Source organism: Schistocerca serialis, chromosome 5 (assembly GCF_023864345.2).
Source record: "Schistocerca serialis cubense isolate TAMUIC-IGC-003099 chromosome 5, iqSchSeri2.2, whole genome shotgun sequence".
Classification (NCBI taxonomy): Eukaryota; Metazoa; Arthropoda; class Insecta; order Orthoptera; family Acrididae; genus Schistocerca; species Schistocerca serialis.
In genome coordinates, this window is record NC_064642.1 from 112,615,318 (window position 1) to 112,638,025 (window position 22,708).

Here is a 22,708-nt window from a genome sequence, read left to right on the forward strand (position 1 = left end):
CAATCGGAATATTTTCTCGCAACCTGTTAGAAATTGATTCATTTCAGCAGTTGCGCCAGATAAGAGGCGATGTCGCGCTTGGGCAGCTATTATGACGCAGGAAGCCCGTACATTCGTACGTGTAAAAACTTAAAAGATAAATTGACTGCCTCAGCAGAAAGATTGATAAAAGTCAAGTTTCTTTAACAAACCGTAAAAATAACTTAATTGTTGTGCAAAGCGATTAACGCTTGACTGTCAGGAAGGTGGAAACAAAACCTGAAACTAATAACATATTTTGGCCTTCCGTAATTATGTGAATGTATTTGAATTCACTTGATAGCTCCCGGCCACAGAAATCCGTTTTGTTTTCATTTGACGCGAGAGCAATAAACGAAGAGGAAACAGCAAAACCACTTAATATAAACACGGGTCGCGTGGAGACTACCACCTCTCCACTACAACTCAGACTGCTCTGTGCATCAGGACCAGATCTACGATATTTCCAAACCGCGAGAATATTAGATAGTGGCGCTCCCCCTCCCTCGAGCGTTTGAGGTAGGACGCCAAAAATCTTCATTTTGTAGCACATGTATTTCTAAAGATTCTGATGCATAAAACATATGTTCGAGGGAACGTAAGACATGTTATTTGGTCTGTGTGCCGAAGTGCTGTGCCACATCTCTTCACACAGCATTCTTCCATCGCATGTCCCTGTATTTCGCTCTGTGGAATTCAAACGTGTAATATTTTGTAATGGGTGCCATCAAACCATATTCAGGCCAGTGGAAACCAAAATGTCCTGTGGTGCCTCTCCTGCTCCCAGTTGCGGTTCGACATCCTGTCCCCTCTTCAAAAAATCTCGTAGTTAATACTGGATGGGATTATTTGTAACCGGCAGAACAAGAACTCTTCAGAAAATTTGTAGTTTTTACTGCCTATTAGCTAATAACTTGCTGTTTTGAGTGACATAATACACTATGCAAGCAACCAAAGATCAACTTACGATTCATTCAGAAATCAACTTACAATCTGATAAAAAAATGTTCAAAAACCAACAGAGATGTGTTCAAAATCATATGAGTAATCGATTTTTTAAAATCTCATTTTGTTCGTTTTCGATTGTTGCAACTGCTCGGGGCAGACGTTGCAAGACACCCATTCCAGTTCGTCGTTGATCCATTAACTCAGTTTTTTTTATCACAGAGGGCATCTAACCCTCTGGCCAGGGGGGGAAAAAAAACACACACACAACAGCTACCATGCAGGCTACAATGTAAGAGCAAAAATATGTGCATTAATCTGAATAGACCAATGTGTGCTGGATGCTAGGTGCTATGTGAAACAAGGCCTTTTTTCTTCAGTAATATAAATTTGCCCCCCCCCCCCACCCCCCGACTGAAACTGCCGCCCAGGGCAGATACCCCAGTTTCTCACTGCCCCCTAGTTCCGTGCCTGTTGCGCATACGTGGATCTGGCAGCTTAGGTGCACCAGTAAAATATTTCCGGATAGCATCTGGCTGCTTGCTGCTATTACTTATATAGCTAACTGCCACACTTCTGTAGCCAGAAGCAGAAGGTGCTACTAATATGCGACTCAACTGCACATGTGCATAAGCTCGCTTGCAACCGCTCAAACGAATCTAATGTAAACAGTTGTGATGTCACGCTCATTGGAGACAATTTGTTGTTATGAAACATTGCATAGTCTTCCTAAAGCATTTGACAAATTTTGCTGTTGGCAGAGGCTTGTATGAGCACTGTGTTTTGTTCTTGTATATGGTGCACTTCCTTTGCAACTTAAGTTTTATTTTCATTTTTTTCCCTCTTGTTCGTGTTTTATTGCTACAGAATTATCCTGCAGCAACGAGATACAGTAATATTCTCTCTTACAGTATTGGTGCTTACCAGTCAAAGTTACAAAAATTAAACTGAAAATTAAAACAATGAAAAATTCCCGGGTTTTTCCCGGTTTTCTCCCGGATGGAAAAATTCCCGGGTTTTTACCAGATCTCCTGGTTGTCCCGGGCCGTATATACCCTGCATTAACAAACATACCTGACACTGTTGTCTGTAAAATACTACTAAAAAAGCTAGAAGTGCTAGGTGTAAGAGGAACAGCAAATGGGCAGCTCCTGTCTTACTTGGAAAACAGGGTGCAAAAGGTGGAGACAGTTCACACACTTGCTGATTACAGATCTTTAGTAAAACAGTTGTCAGACAAGAAACATAGGTGTTCTTCTGGGTAATGCATAGGGTCTAATTCTGTTCTTAATATACATCAATGTCTCATCAGATGGTGTAAGACATGAGAAAAAGTTCACTCTGCTGAGTGCAGCACCATCATAACCACAGATGAAACACACAGAACTACAACCAGAGAGACCTTCAAGATTGTTTACAGTTGGGTAGTGTGTAATAAATTAACACTGAACATGGAAAAAATAAACAATATGCAGTTTGGCATAAAGAAGGAAAACAACTCTCTCACATTAAGTGTAGATGGTTGGACGGTTGATTCGAGGTCATCGATCTCATCGGATTGGGGAACGATAGGGAAGGAAGTTGGTCATGCCCTTTCAAAGAAACCATCCAAGCATTTGCCTGGAGTGATTTAGAGTACTCATGGAAAATCTAAATCAGGATGGCCAGACGTCGTCTTGGATGTGAGTCCAGTGTGTTAACCACTGAGCCACCTCGCTCGGTGTAGATGGTCTATCTACAGACTTTGTGGCAAATACAAAGTTTTTAGGGATGAAAACTGACTGACTATTAACATTAAAAGAATATGCAAAAATACTGGCAAAAAGAATGTCATCAGCATGGATCGTCACCTTATGACAGCCAAAGTCTCGTGGTGACATACCGTTTGCATAGACAATCGGTTCTTAGCTGTAGGAATTGTTTCTGGGGACTGAGGGGGCAAAGCAAGGACACAGTTTTTACTCTGTGGAAAGGGTCCTGAGAATAGTAACTGAAAGTAGTAGTTGGACTCATTATAAATAACTGTCTAAGAATCCGGATATCCTTACTGCACTAAGTAAGTACACCTACCAATGTGCTGTTCATATCAGGGAATACATTACGAAAAGCTTGAAACAGCATTTTCTGTGTGTCAAGGTCAGTAGGAAGCAGCTCCTAAACATGGGCAATGCAGGATGTTTAGGGTTTTATGCACCGCACTCACAGGAATGTCTAACATTCGAGCAATTCCCCTTGCACTGCATGTTTTCACACCACTGCTTGAGCCGCCCCCCCCCCCCCCCCTTCGCAATGCTGTGGCCACATCTTTAACAGACATAGTATCAAATGCTTTCTTCCCTCTGCAACACTGCACTTTGAATGAACCTATCTTTTCGAATTCTGTAATCCTTTTTTCGAGACCATTAGAGGCATCGAATCAATACAAGTAATGGATGATTATACATATTTAAATTTCATCATGGAATTCGCAAGCTGGAAATAAAAAGTGGATAAATTTCAATAGATGTAGATGCAGCAAATCCTTTTTGAAAGTGGTTTTTTAAAAAAATTGTAATACATGATGGTGTGAATTGATGCTACTCCATAATAATGCCCACCCACATTCTGCTAGACTGACAAAAAACACTATACAGGAGCTGAGTAGGAAGTCATTCTGCACAAACCTTATTCACCCATTACCATTAGGACACCATATTTAAATTTTAAAATTTCATTGGCCATTTCTTTCATTTTTCTAGATGAAGCATTTTCCTCACAATCCATGATGTTACTGTCAGGTCCTTTATCCAGTTCCTTTGCCACAAATCATGGAATGTGAGGACAATGCTTCTCCTAAAAATGAAAAGTTCTACAAATGTGACACAGATCTGCATTTCCTATTCACTGACTTCAAACAAGCTTTTGACAGCATAAACCCGCAAGAACTATAAAGAGTACTGGAAGAAGTTGGTAAATGTGCTAAACTGATAAGACTAATCAGAATGACAATGACAGAGACAAGAGGAAAAGTAAAGGTCCTTGAACAAGTGAAAGGTTTGACTTTATTAAAGGTGTGTAGCAAGGTGATAGTGTCTGCACTGTCCTATTCAATATAGGGCTGCTTAGTGTAGTAAGCAAAATCAATGAAAGAGGCACCATATTTATGAAAACTACCAAGATATGCACATACGCTGATGACATTGCCATAGTAGGAAGAAATATCAAACACTCCAAGAAACATGCCAACAGACACAGAAGCACTAAAAATTGGTCTCATGGTAAGTGGAAACAGAACAAAATACATAGTAATGTCACAAGTGAGGCCAGAAGAACCCCTAAAGACATAAACATCAATGGGAAATGCTACAAAGGGGATACTCCTTTGAAGCATTTCCCATTGATGTTTTCCTATAAGTCATTTTAATGTTTCATTAATTAACATTTTGATCCATTTGTTATAGCAAAGATGTCACAATAGGAGGCAAAAATTTTACGTTAAACATTCCACTTTCAAACAGTTCTGCCAAAGGCTGGGTTGGCACATCATCCAGTAAAATTAGGACTTTTCCCTGTTTATTAATGGCATTTTGACATTTCTTTTTTGTCGGGGATTAAAGTGTTGTCATATCAGTCAATGAATATTTTGGTGCTCAACTTTTTTAGTTTTCATACAGTAAGGTATTCTGATTTTTTTTTTTTTTTTTTTTTTTTAATACACTACTGGCCATTAAAATTGCTACACCACGAAGATGACATGCTACAGACACCAAATTTAACCGACATATGCAAATGATTAGCTTTTCAGAGCATTCACACAAGGTTGGTGCTGGTGGCGACACCTACAATGTGCTGACATGAGGGAAGTTTCCAACCGATTTCTCATACACAAACAGCAGTTGACCAGCGTTGCCTGGTGAAACGTTGTTGTGATGCCTCGTGTAAGCAGGAGAAATGTGAACCATCACGTTTCTGACTTTGATAAAGGTCGGATTGTAGCCTATCGCGATTGCGGTTTATCATATCGCGACACTGCTGCTCACGTTGGTTGTGATCCAATAACTGTTAGCAGAATATGGAATCGGTGAGTTCAGGAGGGTAATACGGAATGCCGTGCTGGATCCCAATGGCCTCGTATCACTAGCAGTCGAGATGACAGGCATCTTATCTGCATGGCTGTAACGGATTGTACAGCCACGTCTCGATCCCTGAGTCAACAGATGGAGACGTTTGCAAGACAACAACCATCTGCACAAACAGTTAGATGACGTTTGCACCAGCATGGACGATCAGCTCGGAGACCACGGCTGCGGTTACCCTTGATGCTGCATCACAGACAGGAGCACCTGCGATGGTGTATTCGATGACGAACCTGGGTGCACGAATGGCAAAACGTCATTTTTTCGGATGAATCCAGGTTCTGTTTACAGCATCATGATGGTCACATCCGTGTTTGGCGACATCGCGGTGAATGCACATTGGAAGCATGTATTCGTCATCGCCATACTGGTGTATCACCCGGCGTGATGGTATGGGGCGCCATTGGTTATACGTCTCGGTCACCTCTTGTTCGCATTGACGGCACTTTGAACAGTGGGTGTTACATTTCAGATGTGTTACGACCCGTGGCTCTATCCTTCTTTCGATCCCTGCGAAACCCTGTATTTCAGCAGGATAATGCACGACCGCATGTTACAGGTCTTTCTGGATACAGAAAATGTTCGAATGCTGCTCTGGCCAGCACATTCTCCAGATCTCTCACCAACTGAAAACGTCTGGTCCATGGTGGCCGAGCAAATGGCTCGTCACAATACGCCAGTCACTACTCTTGATGACCTGTGGAATCGTGTTGAAGCTGCATGGGCAGCTGTACCTGTACACACTATCCAAGTCCTGTTTGACTCAATGCCCAGGCGTATCGAGGCCATTATTACGGCCAGAGGTGGTTGTTCTGGGTACTGATTTCTCAGGATCTTTGCACCCAAATTGCATGAAAATGTAATCACATGTCAGTTCTAGTATAATATATTTGTCCAATGAATATCCGTTTATCATCTGCATTTCTTCTTGGTGTAGCAATTTTAATGGCCAGTAGTGTACATCTGGTGTTTCTGGCTTTTCCGATGTGGATCAAAGGCATTTTATGGATCCTGGTAGTGTTTCACAAACTAATATTGTTACTCGCTCTTTACTAGCGTTATATCATGATGCTGAACGCCCACCAATAAGCTAAAAATTTTGACAGTAATGATTTCCAGTTTAATCCAGCTTCATCAGTGTTGTAAGTGAAGTCAATCTCGTAGTCATTTTTTCCAATTCTTTTTTAAAAGACATTTTTCCACCTTTTATTTCCACCTTGCAAATTCCCTGATGAAATTTAAATAAGTATAACCATCCAATACTAGCCACAGATGATTCATCGCCACCTATATTTTTATTTAACTATGATGACTTTTCACAGAGTGGAGAACCAGGTATAAGTTGTCAAGCTGATCATTTTTGTAAAGAGCAACAATAGAAAGCTTCTTCCGCAAGTTCATTTTTAGGTTTCTTCATCACTTCTTGATGTTTACTCCTGTCTTCACTATCAATTTCACATGTTTACTTAAAAACTGAATTGGTGTTGTTCTTAATATCACTCACTGTAGAATTACATACACTATACTTATCGGGTAACTTACGACCAGTTTCTCCTTTTTTATGCATCAATAGTGTTTATTTTACCTTTAAGTGATAACACCACTCTCTTGTGCTTTGACATTTTTAAGCACAGATGCAACACGGTGCAGCAATTGGCAATGTCTAACTCAAACAATAATGAAATGTGTGGGGCAGAGATTGCACGGGGCATGGGTAGTGCCAGTGCGACATGCCCGTGCACACATGTACAATATTACAAAGATATTTGCCTGTGGTTGACAACCCGCATAATCAAAAATCTGTATAACTGAATGTCCACTGTAATCTGGAGCAAATAAAGAAAGGTTGTACAATAGCAACCAACCAAATGAGGCAGTGCCGTTTTTAAGACACTGACCTAATATTCAAGAGGATGGAGTGTGCTCTGTCGAGACATGTTGATTACATTTTCCTAAATCATTCCAGGCAAATGCTGGGATAGTTACTTCACCAAGGCCACAGCCAACAACCTGTCCTATCCTCATAAAAGCATACTTATATATTCTGTGTTTGAGAAATTTGGTTTCATTGTATCATGATCACAAATCTGGGTCAATTTGAGCATTCAAAAACATTTGTTGACTTTGAGCCATGAAGTAATTTGTTTACAATGTGAAACTTTTAAGAATCTTGAGATTAAATATTGTCTTTCATTAGTAATTGGAGAAAACTATGACTGTAGTTTACATGAACTGTGAGTTTTATATGCAAGTTATGTTTATTTTGAAGTGTACATAAATGAATTTTATTTTTGGAAATAACTTTCTTTTTGTGTGACAATTAGTTTTAGTGATCAAATGTTATGTTATACAACATATCTTTCTTTTCTTCTAGTTCTATTGTATATTCCCTTGTTTCTTATATTGCACATAATCTGTGGTATAAAGCTTGTTTGATTAGTTGGTTGTTTTGGTTGTGGTTTTGCTGTGTTATTTTTTGTAACATGGGCTGAAAATTAATCTTCAATAGTCAAATGTTGAGGAGTAAGATGGAGGATGGTGAATCAACTATTAAATTTTTGCAAATGTTAGGTGTCACTGGGGAATACTCTAAATATCACATACATGAGAATAACATGAAATTGATGAAGGTGTCATGTCTACGTTCTGCCAACAGCTGCATGTGCTGGTGTCACCGGGATAATTTGTGGCAATCCATCAGGCACAAAATGTTTGAGAAGTCAAGACTTGGTCTTTACGTTATATGTAGTTACACTGACACGCTAATTTTGTTATCAGTCCTGAAGTAAGTATGCTGTGCATGAAATGGGTGTTGCTAAAAGTGCAGTAACTGTTTGGTTCTCACTCTGTATGCAGATGCATGGGGAAAGGAGTTGCATTTCCTTCTATTCTTGATGGTCCTTGTGAATTTATGGGGTGCAATTTCAATTTTAGTATTGTTAATAATGATACTTTTAGTCATGGCGACAGTTGGTTAACTGTTGCTGTTGTTTGCCATTATGAGAACTTGTAGTAGTGCTCCTGCTGCTGCTGGGTTGGAGAGTTTTGATCCTTGTAATGTGATTACTCATCACACCAATCATATTTAAGTATATGGGATCATTAGGGGGCCAGGGATCATAGTGAAAGTAGATGAGTCGAGCTTTGGTGCGAAGAACAGTGAAGAGGCATAACTGTTGTTGGTCTTTGGGTTTTGGAGGTCATTATTTCTGATGGGGAGTGTGATAATATTTTTCGGGTTGTTGATAATTGGAGTAAGTGTCCAGAATGAAATTTTCACTCTGCAGCGAAGTGTGCGCTGATATGAAACTTTCTGGCAGATTAAAACTGTGTATCGGACTGAGATTCAAACTCAGAACCTTTTCCTTTTGCAGGCAAGTGCTCTACCATCTGAGCTACCTGTTGTAGCTTATGCAAATTAACACAGCTAAATGAGAGATAACAACTATTTAAGGGACAAAATAAATTTATGATTTATTTGCACAACACATATTAATACATTTGACTACCAAATTATATTACGTTGTCCCATCAACAAACACGGAACAAGTATATTGCACAGAGTATAATGCACTCTGCACATCATATCTTGTGCGCCACTATGCACGCTGGAAAATGCTTGTTCATATATCCCCAACACCCCCCTTGAACAAATATTTTTCAGATATCCAACATTACACATTTGAGGTTAAACCATAATGTTTCACCAACTTCTGAAATTTGTCCTTGCCGAGAGGCTTGGTTTGGAGATCAGATAACATTTCTTCTGTGCATAGATAACTGTGGATTATATTTCCGTGTTCCACATGTCGTCTTATAAAGTAATTCCTTATGTCAATACGTTTGGATCTTACACTGGTGACATTATTTTTTGAAAGTTTAATAGCTCCCATATTGTCACAAAATACCACAATTGGCTTTAATGTTGGAGCAGATTCTATTTCACTCATCAGTGTACGGATCCAAAGAGCTTCTTGGATAGTGGAGGACAGGGCGATATATTCAGCTTCTACAGTACTCAAAGCAACAGTTCTTTGTCTCTTACATGACCATAATATCAATCCTCTCATTAGTCTAAAACAACTTCCAGTTATGGAGTGTCTGCTGCTTTCCAGCTCATTTCCCCAGTCTGCATTACTGTATTCCTCCAAATTTACATTTCCAGTTTTAGAATATTTTAACTTATAATCAGCAGTCCCATTTAAATATCAGAATATTCTCTTGACTGCCATCCAGTACTTTTCTCTCGAATCACTGCAAAACTTGCTTACTGCATTTGTGGCAAATGCAATGTCTGGTCTGGAAGTCTGTGCTAAGTACAGTAGACTTGCTACAGCTTCCAAATGGGTACACTTTCCTTACATTTCTTGTCATCATCAATTAGTAGCAGTTTTGCATTGTTTTCCATAGGAGTAGAAATAGGTTTACAATTTTTCATATTGAACTTTTCTAAGATCTTCCTTGTGTACAGAGACTGATCAATCCATAATTCTTCTCTGCTGGCGCTTCTTAGAATTGTCATGCCTAAGTATTGATTAATTTCCCCTAAATCATGCATATTAAATTCTGACCATAACTGTTCTTTAAAAAAGTCCATCTGGCTTTCACTATTGGTTAAAATAAAAAAAATCATCTACCCATATGGCCATGATTGCAATTTCTTCATTGCTCCTTTTATGATATATCCTGGAATCTGCCTTTCACTGTAACATGCCTAGTTTTATCAACTTTTATGCAAACATTTATTCCAGCAATGGCCACTTTGCTTTAATCCATATATGCCTTCCTTCAACCGCCAACTTCTCCTTTTCCCTTGATAAGGTCGCTTAACTTCATCAGGTGGAATCACATATATTTCCTCTTCCAGTCTTCCATTCAGGTAGGCTCTTTTCACATCCATTTGATGAACTAATAAGTCTTCCTTTATTGCAAGACCTAAATGGTATCTTAACGATGAATACTTCGCCACTGGTGAGAAAGTTTCATTGTAATCTATTCCTTCTTTCTGGGAATATCCTTTAACTGCCAATCTGGCTTTGAATTTCGGTATTGCACTCTCAGGATTTTTAATACTAAACACCCATCTTGTTCTTAGTGGCTTTTTATTTTCAGGCATGTCAACCCATTCATATGTATTATTATCCACAAAAAATTGCAGCTCCTTTTCAATAGCCTTTTTCCAATCTTGAGCATTTGAACTTGCTAAAGCTTCATCAACTGTGGTTGGTTCATTGTTGATTGTTTGGGCAGCATACATTTCATAATCTGGATATTCTTTTGGTTTTGCCATACGTTAAGACCGCCTTAAACTGACTTCCTCAGTTAAATCTTCTTCTTCAATTTGATTAACGGGTAGCACATCAGCTTCCTCTTTATTCTCATCTTCCTGTTTCAGTTTCCATCTCTGTTTCAGCACTATCGCACATTATGCTTGGTTGCATTACTATATCATTTTGACTACTTTCCTTTATTTTAGGTCTATAATCCTCCAAAAATACTACATATCTACTGCTTATTATCTTCTTATTTACAGGATTATAAAACCTGTAGCCTTTTGAATCCTCACAGTAGCCAACAAAAATATTTTTTTGAGGTTTTGCATCCCACTTTCCTCTTAATAGTTTTGGAATCTGAACCATGGCTTCACATCCAAAGACTTTTAAGTGCTTTAGATCTGGTTTCTTCCCAGTCGATGCTTCATAAGGTGTCTTGTGTCTCACAGCTTTGGTAGGTGATCTGTTAATTAAACACACTGCTGTTGACACAGCCTCTGCCCAAAAACACTTAGGTAGTATCAGCATTGCTTAACATACTTCTTGCCTTTTCTACAATGGTTCTGTTGGCTTGTTCTGCAACTCCATTCTGAGAAGGACTGTAGTAAATGGTAGTCTGATGCCTAATACCTGTTCCATTCAACTGTTCCTTCAACCATCTGTTTACATATTCTGATCCACTGTCTGATCTAATAATTTTAATTTTCTTCCCAGTCTGCCTTTCGATCTTTTTGCAATAAACGACAAATACATCATTCACTTGATCCTTGCTACTTATAAAATAAACATCTATGTATGTAAAAAATCATCTATGAAAAAAATGTCAAAAAATAGAAGCTACGTCCTAAGGATTTATTCTCCTTAGGTCCACAGAGATCTGAGTGTATAAGTTTCAAGACTTCGGTAGATCTGCTCTGACTCGACTCAAATGGCAATCTAACCTGCTCCCCTTGCAGACACACCTCACACTGAACATTATTCATTCCGTAATTTTCCATCCCAGTTGCCATATTCTTCAGTAAAGTCATACTTTTCGTATTCAAATGTCCAAGTCTCCTATGCCACAAGAAACCTTTTGCAGCATAAACAGAGTGATTTCCTGTTTCAGCAATATTTTGAACTGTATTATCTTTGTAAATACCTCTTACATTACTTGCAGTAGCTACAATATCACCACAAGAGTCTATCACCCTGACTCCCTCTGTATAGAAGATAACTTTATTGCCCTTCTTAACTATTTCACTTACTGACAACAAATTAGTTGCAATATGCTTTACATAATGTACATCATGAGCAGTAACAATTTCCTTTTCCCATTCACAAGCAAATTGAGATCCACTTTTCCTGTGAGTTCACACCTTAACTTAGACCCGTGTGGAAATTCAAATGTCAGTCCTTGACCTCACAGAGCTTTGGTAATATGCACAGATGCTCTTGAACCTAGGAAACATTTGGCATGAGCGTCACACGTTTCATTAAAAGAGTAAAAAACAGAAAATGCCTCCTTACCTTTATTGGTAGTCTTTCTCTCAGGACTACTAGAATTAACATGCTTTCTTTTCTTTTATATTTAACTTTTCATTACACTTTGAAGCAATATGTCCAGTTCTCTGGCATCTGAAAGATCTTATTGGCTTCTTCTTCTTGTACTTAGAGTATAAAGCCGATGCTGTTTCTTTTTCTAAAGCATTATAATCTGGTTCATTCTTCATGTCCTGTAGAATCTTTACTTTAACACTATCCACTGTAATGGGTATTCCCGAACTTTCCAAACCCGTAATCATTGGCGAATATTTCTCTGGTAGTCCAGCTAACAATAAAGTTCCAATCCATTCACCCGCAATTTCAAAACCAATATTCCCCAGACAATCGGAGATTGAAATTATTTTATTCACATATTCATCCACACTTTTACACTTATTCAATCTTGTGGTTATCAGCTCACAAAGTAATCCTACTTTTCTGGTTAAACCACCATCTTCAAATGAGTTTTTCAGTTTGTCCCATAGCTCCTTTGCTGCGTAGCCTTTTATATGTGAACATAATTCACTGGATCAATCAAAAGGATTAGTTTCAATTTCACCTTCCGATTCTTAGTAGCAAAACTTCATTCTGTAAGTGCCAATTTACCGTTTACGACATCCCATAAGTCATCCAAGTGCAAATACGCCTCAACAGCAAATTTCCAGGTTGTGTAACTTTCGTCAACTTTATACAAACTTCCGCGCACTTTTTGTACAAATACACGTCACCTTAAAGCTTATTATTTCTCTTTAATCCAGTAGCTGGGCCCATAACCTATTGTAGTTTATGCAGATTAATGCAGATAAATGACAGATAACAACTATTTAAGAGACAAAATAAACTTATGCTTTATTCGCACAACACATATTAATACATTTGACTACCAAATTATATTACGTTGTCCCATCAACAAACACGGAACATGTATATTACACAGAGTATAATGCATTCTGCACATATCTTGTGTGCCACTATGCATGCTGGAAAATGTTTGTTCACATATCCCCAACACTACCCTGTCACAACTCATGACCCATCCTCAAGCTTCAGTTCCACCAGTACAGAACTAGCACTCCTGGAAGAAAGGATATTGCAGAGACATGGTTTAACTACAGCCTGGGGGATGTTTCCAGAATGAAATTTTCATTCTGCAGCGGAGTATGCGGTGGTATGAAACTTTCTGGCAGATTAAAACTGTGCGTACTGGTGGAACTGAAACTGTGAGGACAGGTTGTGAGTTGTGCTAGGGTAGCTCACACAGTACAGCACTTCCCCACAAATGGCAAAGGTCTCGAGTTCAAGTCTTGGTCCGGCACACAGTTTTAATCTGCCAGAAAGTTTCATATCAGCGCACACCCTGCTGCAGAATGAAAATTTCATCCCCCAGACTGTGGCTAAGCCATATCTCTGCAATATACTTTCTTCCAGGAGTGCTAGTTCTGCAAGGTCTGCAGGAGAGCGTCTGTGAAGTTTGAAATGTAGGAGACGAGGTTGAGGGGGGCTACTGAAGCTGTGAGGATGGGTCATGATTCGTGCATGCAGTGTGTTTTCACTACATTAATAGACAAATATGTAGGGGCAGTAGGGGATATATTCAGCTTTTCATGAAATATGATATTGAATTAACTCTCTACTACATTACTTTTTAGGAGATCAATTTGTGTCTGACACAAAAAATACTACAAGAGATGTGAAAACATAATATGTGCTATCATTAAGCATTATTTTACAGAGCTAAAAAATCTGAATAGGTGTGATCTAAGTGGCAGAAATAATTCACTCTTCCAGCTGCTTTTGCGTGTGTTTACATACACTTGACCTTCAGCAAAGGTTATCGATTTTGAACTGTTTCTGCCAACATAATGATGTTAACTCAGTCTAACTCAATGCAGACACACTGTGTGTGTAGCCAGGCAGTAACATTGTGCATATACAAGCAATTTTCTTAATTTTATATGTAAATTTACACCATGAAATAGAGGCTTAAAGACTACGAGACTTGAGGCTATATCAATACTATACAGGGATACTAGAGGGGTGGGGAGTGTAAAATCTGTTGTTTGGAGAGGTGAAAGGCCATAGTCAATTTTACATGCTGACCTTGACACGAACTGTTAGCAAAACAGTATTCCAGTGTTTCTGTCTGGGTGGAGAAAGCGAGATTTGGGACGGAGTCCTTTCATCTATGGCACTGTGTTCTGTTAATTGCGGTCTGTGTTCTCACTGAGTCTGTGTTTTTAAATTAGACGATGAATTCCATTATTATATTACTGTTCACAATTTGTTCTTTATTGTGTTGTATATTTTATCATTATAGCGATTGTGCAGTGGTTAGTTTAGAATTTAGTTTGCCGCCACCCCCTCACCCCCTAACCCACATCATTTTCCTGCAATAGTCCCATTAGCATCAACATTTATTATTTAGACTATGTATGATTCAGCACTTTTTGTTTATATTTTGTTGCTGAGATAATGTTTAAGGTAGTTGGCTGCCATTTTGAAACCATGTTTGACTTGCATCCTGGGACTTGATACGGCATCAATCAAAGCTGGCATATGGTATCAAAACCGCTGGTTTATCCACAAACCTTATATCACTGAAAGCTGATTTCTGGAGGAATGAATAAATAAATAAAGATGAGGAGGCATACCATATCAAAAAGAACCCGATTCACTTTTCTGTGATTATAAATATCTATTCATCACATGTAACATCTGTGAAAGACCCCACACTGTCATAGGCCCCACAATAACAATGCTCAGGTTCTCAGGATAAAATAAACAATGAAAATACTGTTTAGGATCATGTGCACATGATAATGGAGAGTATGTATTTTGGAACCTCTGAAGGACACCTGTGTCATTACAGTAGGCTGTTGAATTAAACCGCATTTTATGCATGAACTCATACAAGAATTTAATTTAGATGTTTCCTTCCATTTGGGTCTGCTGTGTATTATTTTGAGTCTGCATCATAATACTGTCAACAGTGATTACTTTTTACTGTTAACAAAGCTCATCCAAAAGCCATTGACTTATATAAACTTTCACCAAATGACATATGCCATTAGACAGAACAGTGGGATATCCAGAATATACCCACAGTCTGACAGCTACTCCTTTATTGAAAATAATTTACCTTGGTGATGCTTTTGTGCGCGCGCGCGCGTTTTAGTGGTAGTGATGGTGGTGGTGAGGCCAAATATACATTATCACAACTCTTCAATCCATCAATGGTAGCTTCTCCATTTCCAATTAGATCCAAATAGTTAGCTATACATGTGTACTGTTCACGCACTGACTAAAACAATTCGATAGTTTCTCTACAAAAATTACCAAAATGAAGGAAACTTTTTTTTTTTCAATTTCATTTATGAAGAAAATGTTTGCATACAGACAAATGTATTTGCAAAATAACACGAGTTGAATATATTACCCAACCCAGCTCACCAAACAACTCTTTCCAAGTTGTTCCTAGAAAATAATAATGTTCATTCTCAAGTTTCACCCACTGCTCAATCAAGATTTACTACAAGAAATATAGGAAAAAGGACATCGTTGTAGCTCCTAGGTACGACAGAATTACTTACGTGATGAGCGCTTCCCATTCAAAAAAATTTTCTTCGTTAATTGGTCCCGCAATTATGCCTTCGGGCGGATTTAATGTTAATTCTGAAATTCATGGCAAAAATAAAAAGAAATCAAGACAGTTCAACAACAATAACATGTAAAAATGTCTACGCAAAATTATACATTAAGTGTCAAATAACGTAACATCCCAATATGTATCCCTGGGTATTGTAGAAGAATCAATATTCCTCTTACGTTTATATTCTGCCATCAGCCTCCGTAATGCCGACCCTGCCATTTTCACATTTGTTTAACACCTGCCCACTCACCACATCTGTTTTTTTTTATCACTGTCGTGATTTGTTTTCACTGTATGACAGCGACTTTTCTTAATAAAACAACGAAATGGCTAAGATGCAGTATTTGTCTCTGACGATATACTATCTTTGATGCGTACACTCTCTTATCTTTGTACTTGAATGTTTGCGCGGTGCTGCTGTGTTTATGCACGTGTGTTACAGAAAGTGTAAACTGCATGAGTAAAAATGCTTGTGTTGTTCGAAACGCCGGCAGGATATGCCATATTCAAGGTGTGTGTTACGTTACTAAATGATTATTTCTTTGAGGAAAAGAATAAAATAGTGTTATTAATCGGCTTTAATAATACGCTTTGTGTAATAGTCGTTTTTTTTAATGAAAAGAAGCATATTGAATAGGTTATGTATTCGTGTCGTGTGACGATATGGCGTTACTTTCGTAATACGTATTCATTGGTGCTTGTATTAACCATGTGTGCTGTCTGTTAATTGCCACACTTCGACTTAACACCGTTTTTGCAATGAGTTTTACTGCTGAAGAAAACTAACAGTATACTCGTGTGTGAATTAAGGGAAATTATAGTCATTTTTCATTTACGTGCGCATGTAATTGCTTTGGGAATGATACGTGAGGCATTTTTTTTTCGCATCCTTGATCTTTCCCAGTGCCTCTTCAAGTTTATGTAGTTTCTTACTGGCTTGTCAAATTAATCTGCGGTATTATTCTTCATCGCTTGTTGTATTTACAGCAACAACTTCCAAATTTCGGCCTATGCCGTTTGTAATAATGAAGTAACCATTATAAATGAAGATAAGTTTTGAATTTTATTAATATAGTGTATACCCTATCGTGTTCGGCTAATAAATAATACAGTGGTTAAGAAAAAATAAAATTTCACTCTTACCGCCTTTACTTAGTTTTTCACTACTTTTCATGAATTGAGATTTTTAAATGCCACAGTGGTTTATCTGCTGTATGTTTATATTTCATCTCCCGTAATTGCGTTACTAATGAGATGATACACGCACAAACAAGAAGGAAAAATCATTTTAAGTGCGTAGCTCTAGATTACCTTCAAAATATGTGCCATTTATGACTTTTGCTTTAAAATCTCTAATCGCCCGTGATTATGTAGAAAAAATGGCATTCTTGTGTCTCAAAAGCTGCTGCTGATGTAGCATGTCTCACACAAGCAAAGGCACACAGTCCTTGCCTTATTCTTAATTCCCATTGCAGTTGATAATTTTTGGTGTTGTTTACCTGAGCATATTTCTGTAATTTGCATTTTGTTATTGGTAGCCCTAATGGAGGCTGACATCTTGAAAAGACAAGCTGTTTTGACTGCATCCTTAAAAAATCATTTCTTTTTTCAAGAGAAGTTCAAGAAAACATGTTATCTTTGTGTTGAAATTCTCTCTACTGCATACAACAAATGTTTTAAGATCAGCTAGTTTCATTGTTCATGGTCATATATTCAGCAGTAAAAATAAAATAAGAGTTCACTTAGGTGAGGGAGAGGGTGTTGTTTTATTCCATTTTTGCTAGGTTGGAGCTAATACAAATGTTATGATATAGACCACATTTCATATTTCCAGCTGCTAGATGAGAAGAAACTGTCAGAAACAGAAAATCTTTATCAAGATTTTGAAACTCCTGAAGCAGCTAGCAAGGTGTAAGTATGAGTGTTACACATATCTTAACTCTGGTAGTCTGTGGCAGCCCTGTACATCATGACTTCTTGTAATCTGTCTCTTTTTTTTCCCATCAGAGTGAAGTTGAAACATTTTGAGAAGTTCTCAGATACAACAGAAGCACTTGCTGCCACGACAGCTGCGGTAGAAGGCAAACTTTGTAAACCACTGAAGAAAACATTAAAGAAAATAATTTCAAAAGATGTGCAAGATCAACTTCTTGTGGCTGATGCCAAGCTGGGAAATGCCATCAAGGATAAACTCCAGCTGTCATGTGTTTCAAACACCGCTGTTCAGGAACTTATACGCTGCATCAGATCACAGATGGATGGATTGATAGCAGGATTACCAAAAAAGGAAATGGCTGCCATGGCCCTTGGTCTTGCTCACAGGTATGTGTTTACCTGACTAGCTTGCTCATAGGGAAACAGTAAAAGCCTTGTTCAGGACCAATGTCATATTTACGTGTCTCATGCAGAGAAATGTTGTCATCTCTCGGCGTGACATGATGGGAATGAGTGGGGGTGTTTTAGATACATTACTACGCTGCCAACGAGAGAGTAGCAGACAGTGCGTTTCGAAGGAATATTGCCGTGTTCACCTGTCGATAAACCACATCCTCTGAAATCTTAACATATTCAGAAGAAACAACCAGATACTTTGACAATCCTGATTATTAATTTGATTTAAGCTGTGCTGTTAGGTGCCAACCCAACCACAACCTTGTAATTTGCAACATTTTGGAAGAAACAGTGAAATGTTTATGACAGTAAAGAGTTGTAATTCAATTGCTTATCATTTCAGTAACAGCATTATAAGCTGTGTTGTTAGGTGACAATCTTGTAATCTGTAAAATATTCGGCAACAAAGCAAGCCAAATACAGGCAACAACAACAATTTTTAATTTAGTTTTTGCAAGTGAAACTGTCACATTCCAACACCTTGGGCTCAGCTTAGGTTGATCTGTCATCTGAACAAGGTTTTCTTGAGCTTTCATTTTCATTGGCGTCACCTATCCAGACCAAACTCTCACTTTCCAACTAACCTAGACCTTCTGCTGAGCTACAGATCAGTCTGTCACCACAATGAGATTTATAGCTTTCACATTCTTTGGCTGTGTCAGCTCACAACTGTACTGTCACATTCCAACTTCATTACAGCCTCATAATTGGCTTCCTTAGAATACTGTAAAAGCGATGTTTTGTCTATAACCATAGTTGATGCTTGCAGACACATCATCAGTTTTACAGTATTCTGTGGAAGTCAAGTCATAGAAGCTGCCCACTGAAGGGACCATGTTCATTGAGTTCACCCCCTCAACATCAGTTAAATCTGAAGGTGACATATTGAGTCACTGAAACTGGTTGCAGTACAATAAAATGGCATTAGGGAAGCATCCAATTTCAACCGTCTGCTTTGACACGTGAAGTCATCAGTGTGGCAGAAACGCCTACTTCCAATGTATACAAACTGGCGATGATATCATCACTCCATATACACACCAACAAACACAAACAGTAATAAAAGTGACACGAGAATGTCTCACTCCAACAATAAAATGAAACTAACGCGACAACTGCGGGAAATTGGGGGTTTAGGGTGGGGACAAGCTAAACTCAACTTAAGACATAATGTTACAGCCACAAAACCAACAGGAATCTTACACTTCACTCGACCTATATAGCTCAAACCAAGGCCACGATACCAAGAAACCAACATTTGCATTTCCGAAAAGCGGAATTGGACATCTCTCTTGACATATATAGCTTAAACAAAGCCTTTGATACCAAAAAGGCAACACCTACAACTCCAAAAAATGGAATCGAATGTTTCCCTTGACCTATATAGTTCAAATTTAGCTCTTGATACCTACCAGTAAACCACAAATAAAGAAAAAACCACAACCACAAACTTGACACATCTACATAACTCACAAAACACCACCAAAACCAAAATCCCAACAACTCAAAAAACCCCATGTTTAACAGATCAATTAAAACACAACAGAAATACCATAAATGTAAAACAGACAAAACGTCAGAATTACTACAGAATAAAACAAAAACTACTTACCAATAAATGCCTCCGACAAAATTCAATTGCCGGCCGCTGCGGCTGAGTGGTTCTAGGCACTTCAGTCCGGAACCGCGCGACTGCTACGGTCGCAGGTTCGAATCTTGCCTTGGACATGGATGTGTGTGACGTCCTTAGGTTACTTAGGTTTAAGTAGTTCTAAGTTCTAGGGGACTGATGACCTCAGATGTTAGTCCCATAGTGTTCATGCTGGCTGGGAAGAGGGGGCGCCCCCCCCCCCCCCCCCCCCCCACACACACACACACACAGAACCATGTCTAGCAAAAACACCACACACATAAACAAAAGGGAAGTAAACATAACTCACTGAAAACATAGTAAACGCTCACAAATTCATATTACTGTACTGACTACACAGACTCAAATAACCCCACGTTACCACAGTGATAACCAAGACTCAAATGAACTCAGTACCACATGTTAGACTCAACATGTCAGTATCCACTACCAGTGTGTGCCATCAAATACAACAACATGAGATCTACAAACACGAACCTAATAAAAAACAAAGCGCCATTGTGACATCACACGCCACAACACTATTACACCATGGGTCGAAGTAAAGGATAGAGTTGGATGCTTCTAATGACCCTATACAATAACATCAAAACAGTGGCTGTAGGCATTGTATTTTATTATGTAAGTGAATGGCTGAACTTCTGGACATGGACAGACGTAACAAAAACTTTCGGTGAATTGTTTCACTTGTTTAATTAGGAAACTAACTTTAGATATTCCTGCAGAGACATGCATAGATGCGTATAATAGTCCTGTATCGCTGACATCAGACTGTTTTACTGTCACTTATTGTGCCCTGCTCTACAGGAGATTGATTCTACAGAGATGATGTGAAACTATTTGTCCTTGAGATCTAGAAGCCTATATTTACACCTTGTTTCCTGACTTCTGGATGACATTAAATACATATCCACACTGTCACTTAGTGGCCAAAATACAGGTCTTATAGAATATAAGGCCAGCTTTGTGATGTGGTTCGAGATTATTAGCAAATATAACTCTTATCTTTCTTAACATGGTGAGTTTGTCTGATCTGTGAGAATGTTTGCAAATGGTGCTGTTATATATTTAAAAAAATTAAGACTCCAGAAATAAGTAGTGACTTGCAGGAAGATCTGCAGAGGGTTGATGCTTGATGTACAGACATACAATTGACTCTCAGTGTAAAGAAATTTTGGAAAAACTGATGTTCTTTTTGTTGCTTTTATTTTATTAAATTACAATCGCATGAGTGTTCCACAAATCCTGTAACTTGTTTTGACAAGCAAAACATTATCTTCAGACTAAAAACATGTGCTGCAAACGATGATGTGACTTCCCTTTAAATTGCATTTAGGGAAAGTTCTGTCACTGTTAGCATCACGTGGTTTTAGTCTGAAGTCGATTTAAAGTTCTAAATTTGCATGTTTTACTGTTGGTGCAGCTTCTGCTGCATAATGTTTCATTGGTTGTATCAGTACCCATTTGTATTGTGATATATTGTGAAATTTCGAACTTTAGTGAGTGAAGCAATAAACAAGTACCGTTATCGTTAAACTACATTCTGCTCTTTTAAAAACAATTATGTGGGAAATAGGTTAGTTACAGAATTTTCAGATGTTTTCAAAACTATGTTATTGTTAAATTAGCAGTACAAGTGTTTTGGATACTTAATTTAGTTTATAGCAAATCAGCTTTTGTGATTCACAGTCCAGCCTTTGTATGTATCCCCCTGAATTTCGTTGTATATCTTTGCAAATAAGCATGCATTTTAGAGAATTTTTGGAAGGTACCACTGTCTTTTGCATGATCTATGAGCAGTTTGTAACAAATCGGCAGTTGTGATTTAGCTACTGTAGCGGATTTTCTAATACATTGTGTTACATCAAGTTTTTCCTTAAAGACGTGTTGCCCTATATATTATCTGCATTTATCAAAAATTAACTCTGTTTTCAAGTTTGCTAACAACTATAATTAACCTCAAAACGTTTTATAGGAAACTAGTAATTTTTATCACAGGTTTTTGTGTTGTCTTAATAGAAATCTCGTTTTGCTTTATCTATCAATTGTTATAGGGAGTTAGCAACTTAAAATATAATCAGGAGGTTTAATTTAAAGTTATTTGTTCACTGCCTTGTCGTACATGGGACCAAGCAAAATGCAGTCCCACTGTGAATGCTGTTCTCAAACACGGAATGAGTTAGTTGACGTTCATAAGCAGCTGGAAATCGCCCTGAGTACTGTCAAATGATTGACAGCTATTGACAGCTGTTGCGAATCGGTGTGTTGGAAGAGCTCCTGAGAGTCATGTACAGTACCTGTGATACCTATACCAGGAGCACATCAAGTTCTATCCTCTTCTGTGGATTCTGTCTCCTCTGCAGAAAGTACAGGGTCTGTCATTACCTGTCCACTTGGCTATGAGTGGCATGTCAGTGGGTAATCTAAGCATCCTGTACAGGGTGGACAGGGGCCAGGGAGGACTCAGGGTGTTGTACCGATCCCCCTAACCAACAAGTCAGAGCTGTCTTTCACTGAAATTGATACAGTGGGATTCACTTCACCTGTTGGGGGAACCTGTTTTGTCCGATGTCAGGAGGCGGCAAACGCAAAAGTGTAGGGCTCTATTAATTGCCAGCAGTTCAAACATATGACGAGTGATGGTACTCTGTAGGGAAATGGCAGTAAGGGACAGGAAAGGACACAAGGTCCACTTAGTGTGTATGCCTGGGGTCTCATCCATCAATTGAGGGGACGGGGTACAATCAGTTGCAGACTGTGGCACACAGTGGAACAAATGATGCAGTTGTCTGGGCTCTGAGGTCATTCATGGGTCATTCCAGCAACTGGCAGAGAAGGTTGAGAAGGCTACCCTTGTGCATGGAGTTTCAATGAAACTCACAATTTGCAGCATTGTCCTCAGAACTAATCGTGGCCCTTTGGTTCTGAGTTGAGTGGAAGGACTGAAACAGAGCCTTTGAAGGTTCTGTGACAAGCTAGGCTGCAACTTCCGGGACTTGTGTCAAAGGGTCTAGAACTGTAGGGCCCTCCTAAGTAGGTTGGCTGTGCACTACATATCAGAGGCTGCTATTCACGTAGCTGATTGTGTGTGAGGTGCACACAAGGGTTATTCAGATTAGGCGACTCTCCATCCAATCCAGAA

The 22,708-nt window shown here is 38.7% G+C and overlaps 2 protein-coding genes across 2 annotated transcripts in view; one reads left to right on the top strand and one right to left on the bottom strand.

Moving 5' to 3' along the window:
* The window catches only part of LOC126481598 (ubiquitin-conjugating enzyme E2 G2), a 31,654-nt gene extending 15,796 nt beyond the window's left edge, over positions 1-15,858 (bottom strand). Inside the window, exons 1-2 of the mRNA XM_050105464.1 lie at positions 15,701-15,858; positions 15,466-15,547 (exon numbers count right to left, since the gene is read on the bottom strand). Coding sequence (XP_049961421.1) covers positions 15,466-15,547; positions 15,701-15,743 — 125 coding nt within the window. The 5' untranslated portion in view covers positions 15,744-15,858. The remainder of the gene's footprint in view (positions 1-15,465; positions 15,548-15,700) is intronic.
* A 24-nt stretch (positions 15,859-15,882) lies between these two features.
* LOC126481597 (nucleolar protein 58) overlaps positions 15,883-22,708 on the top strand; it is a 76,186-nt gene continuing 69,360 nt past the window's right edge. The window contains exons 1-3 of the mRNA XM_050105463.1: positions 15,883-16,035; positions 17,359-17,435; positions 17,532-17,846. Coding sequence (XP_049961420.1) covers positions 15,991-16,035; positions 17,359-17,435; positions 17,532-17,846 — 437 coding nt within the window. The 5' untranslated portion in view covers positions 15,883-15,990. The remainder of the gene's footprint in view (positions 16,036-17,358; positions 17,436-17,531; positions 17,847-22,708) is intronic.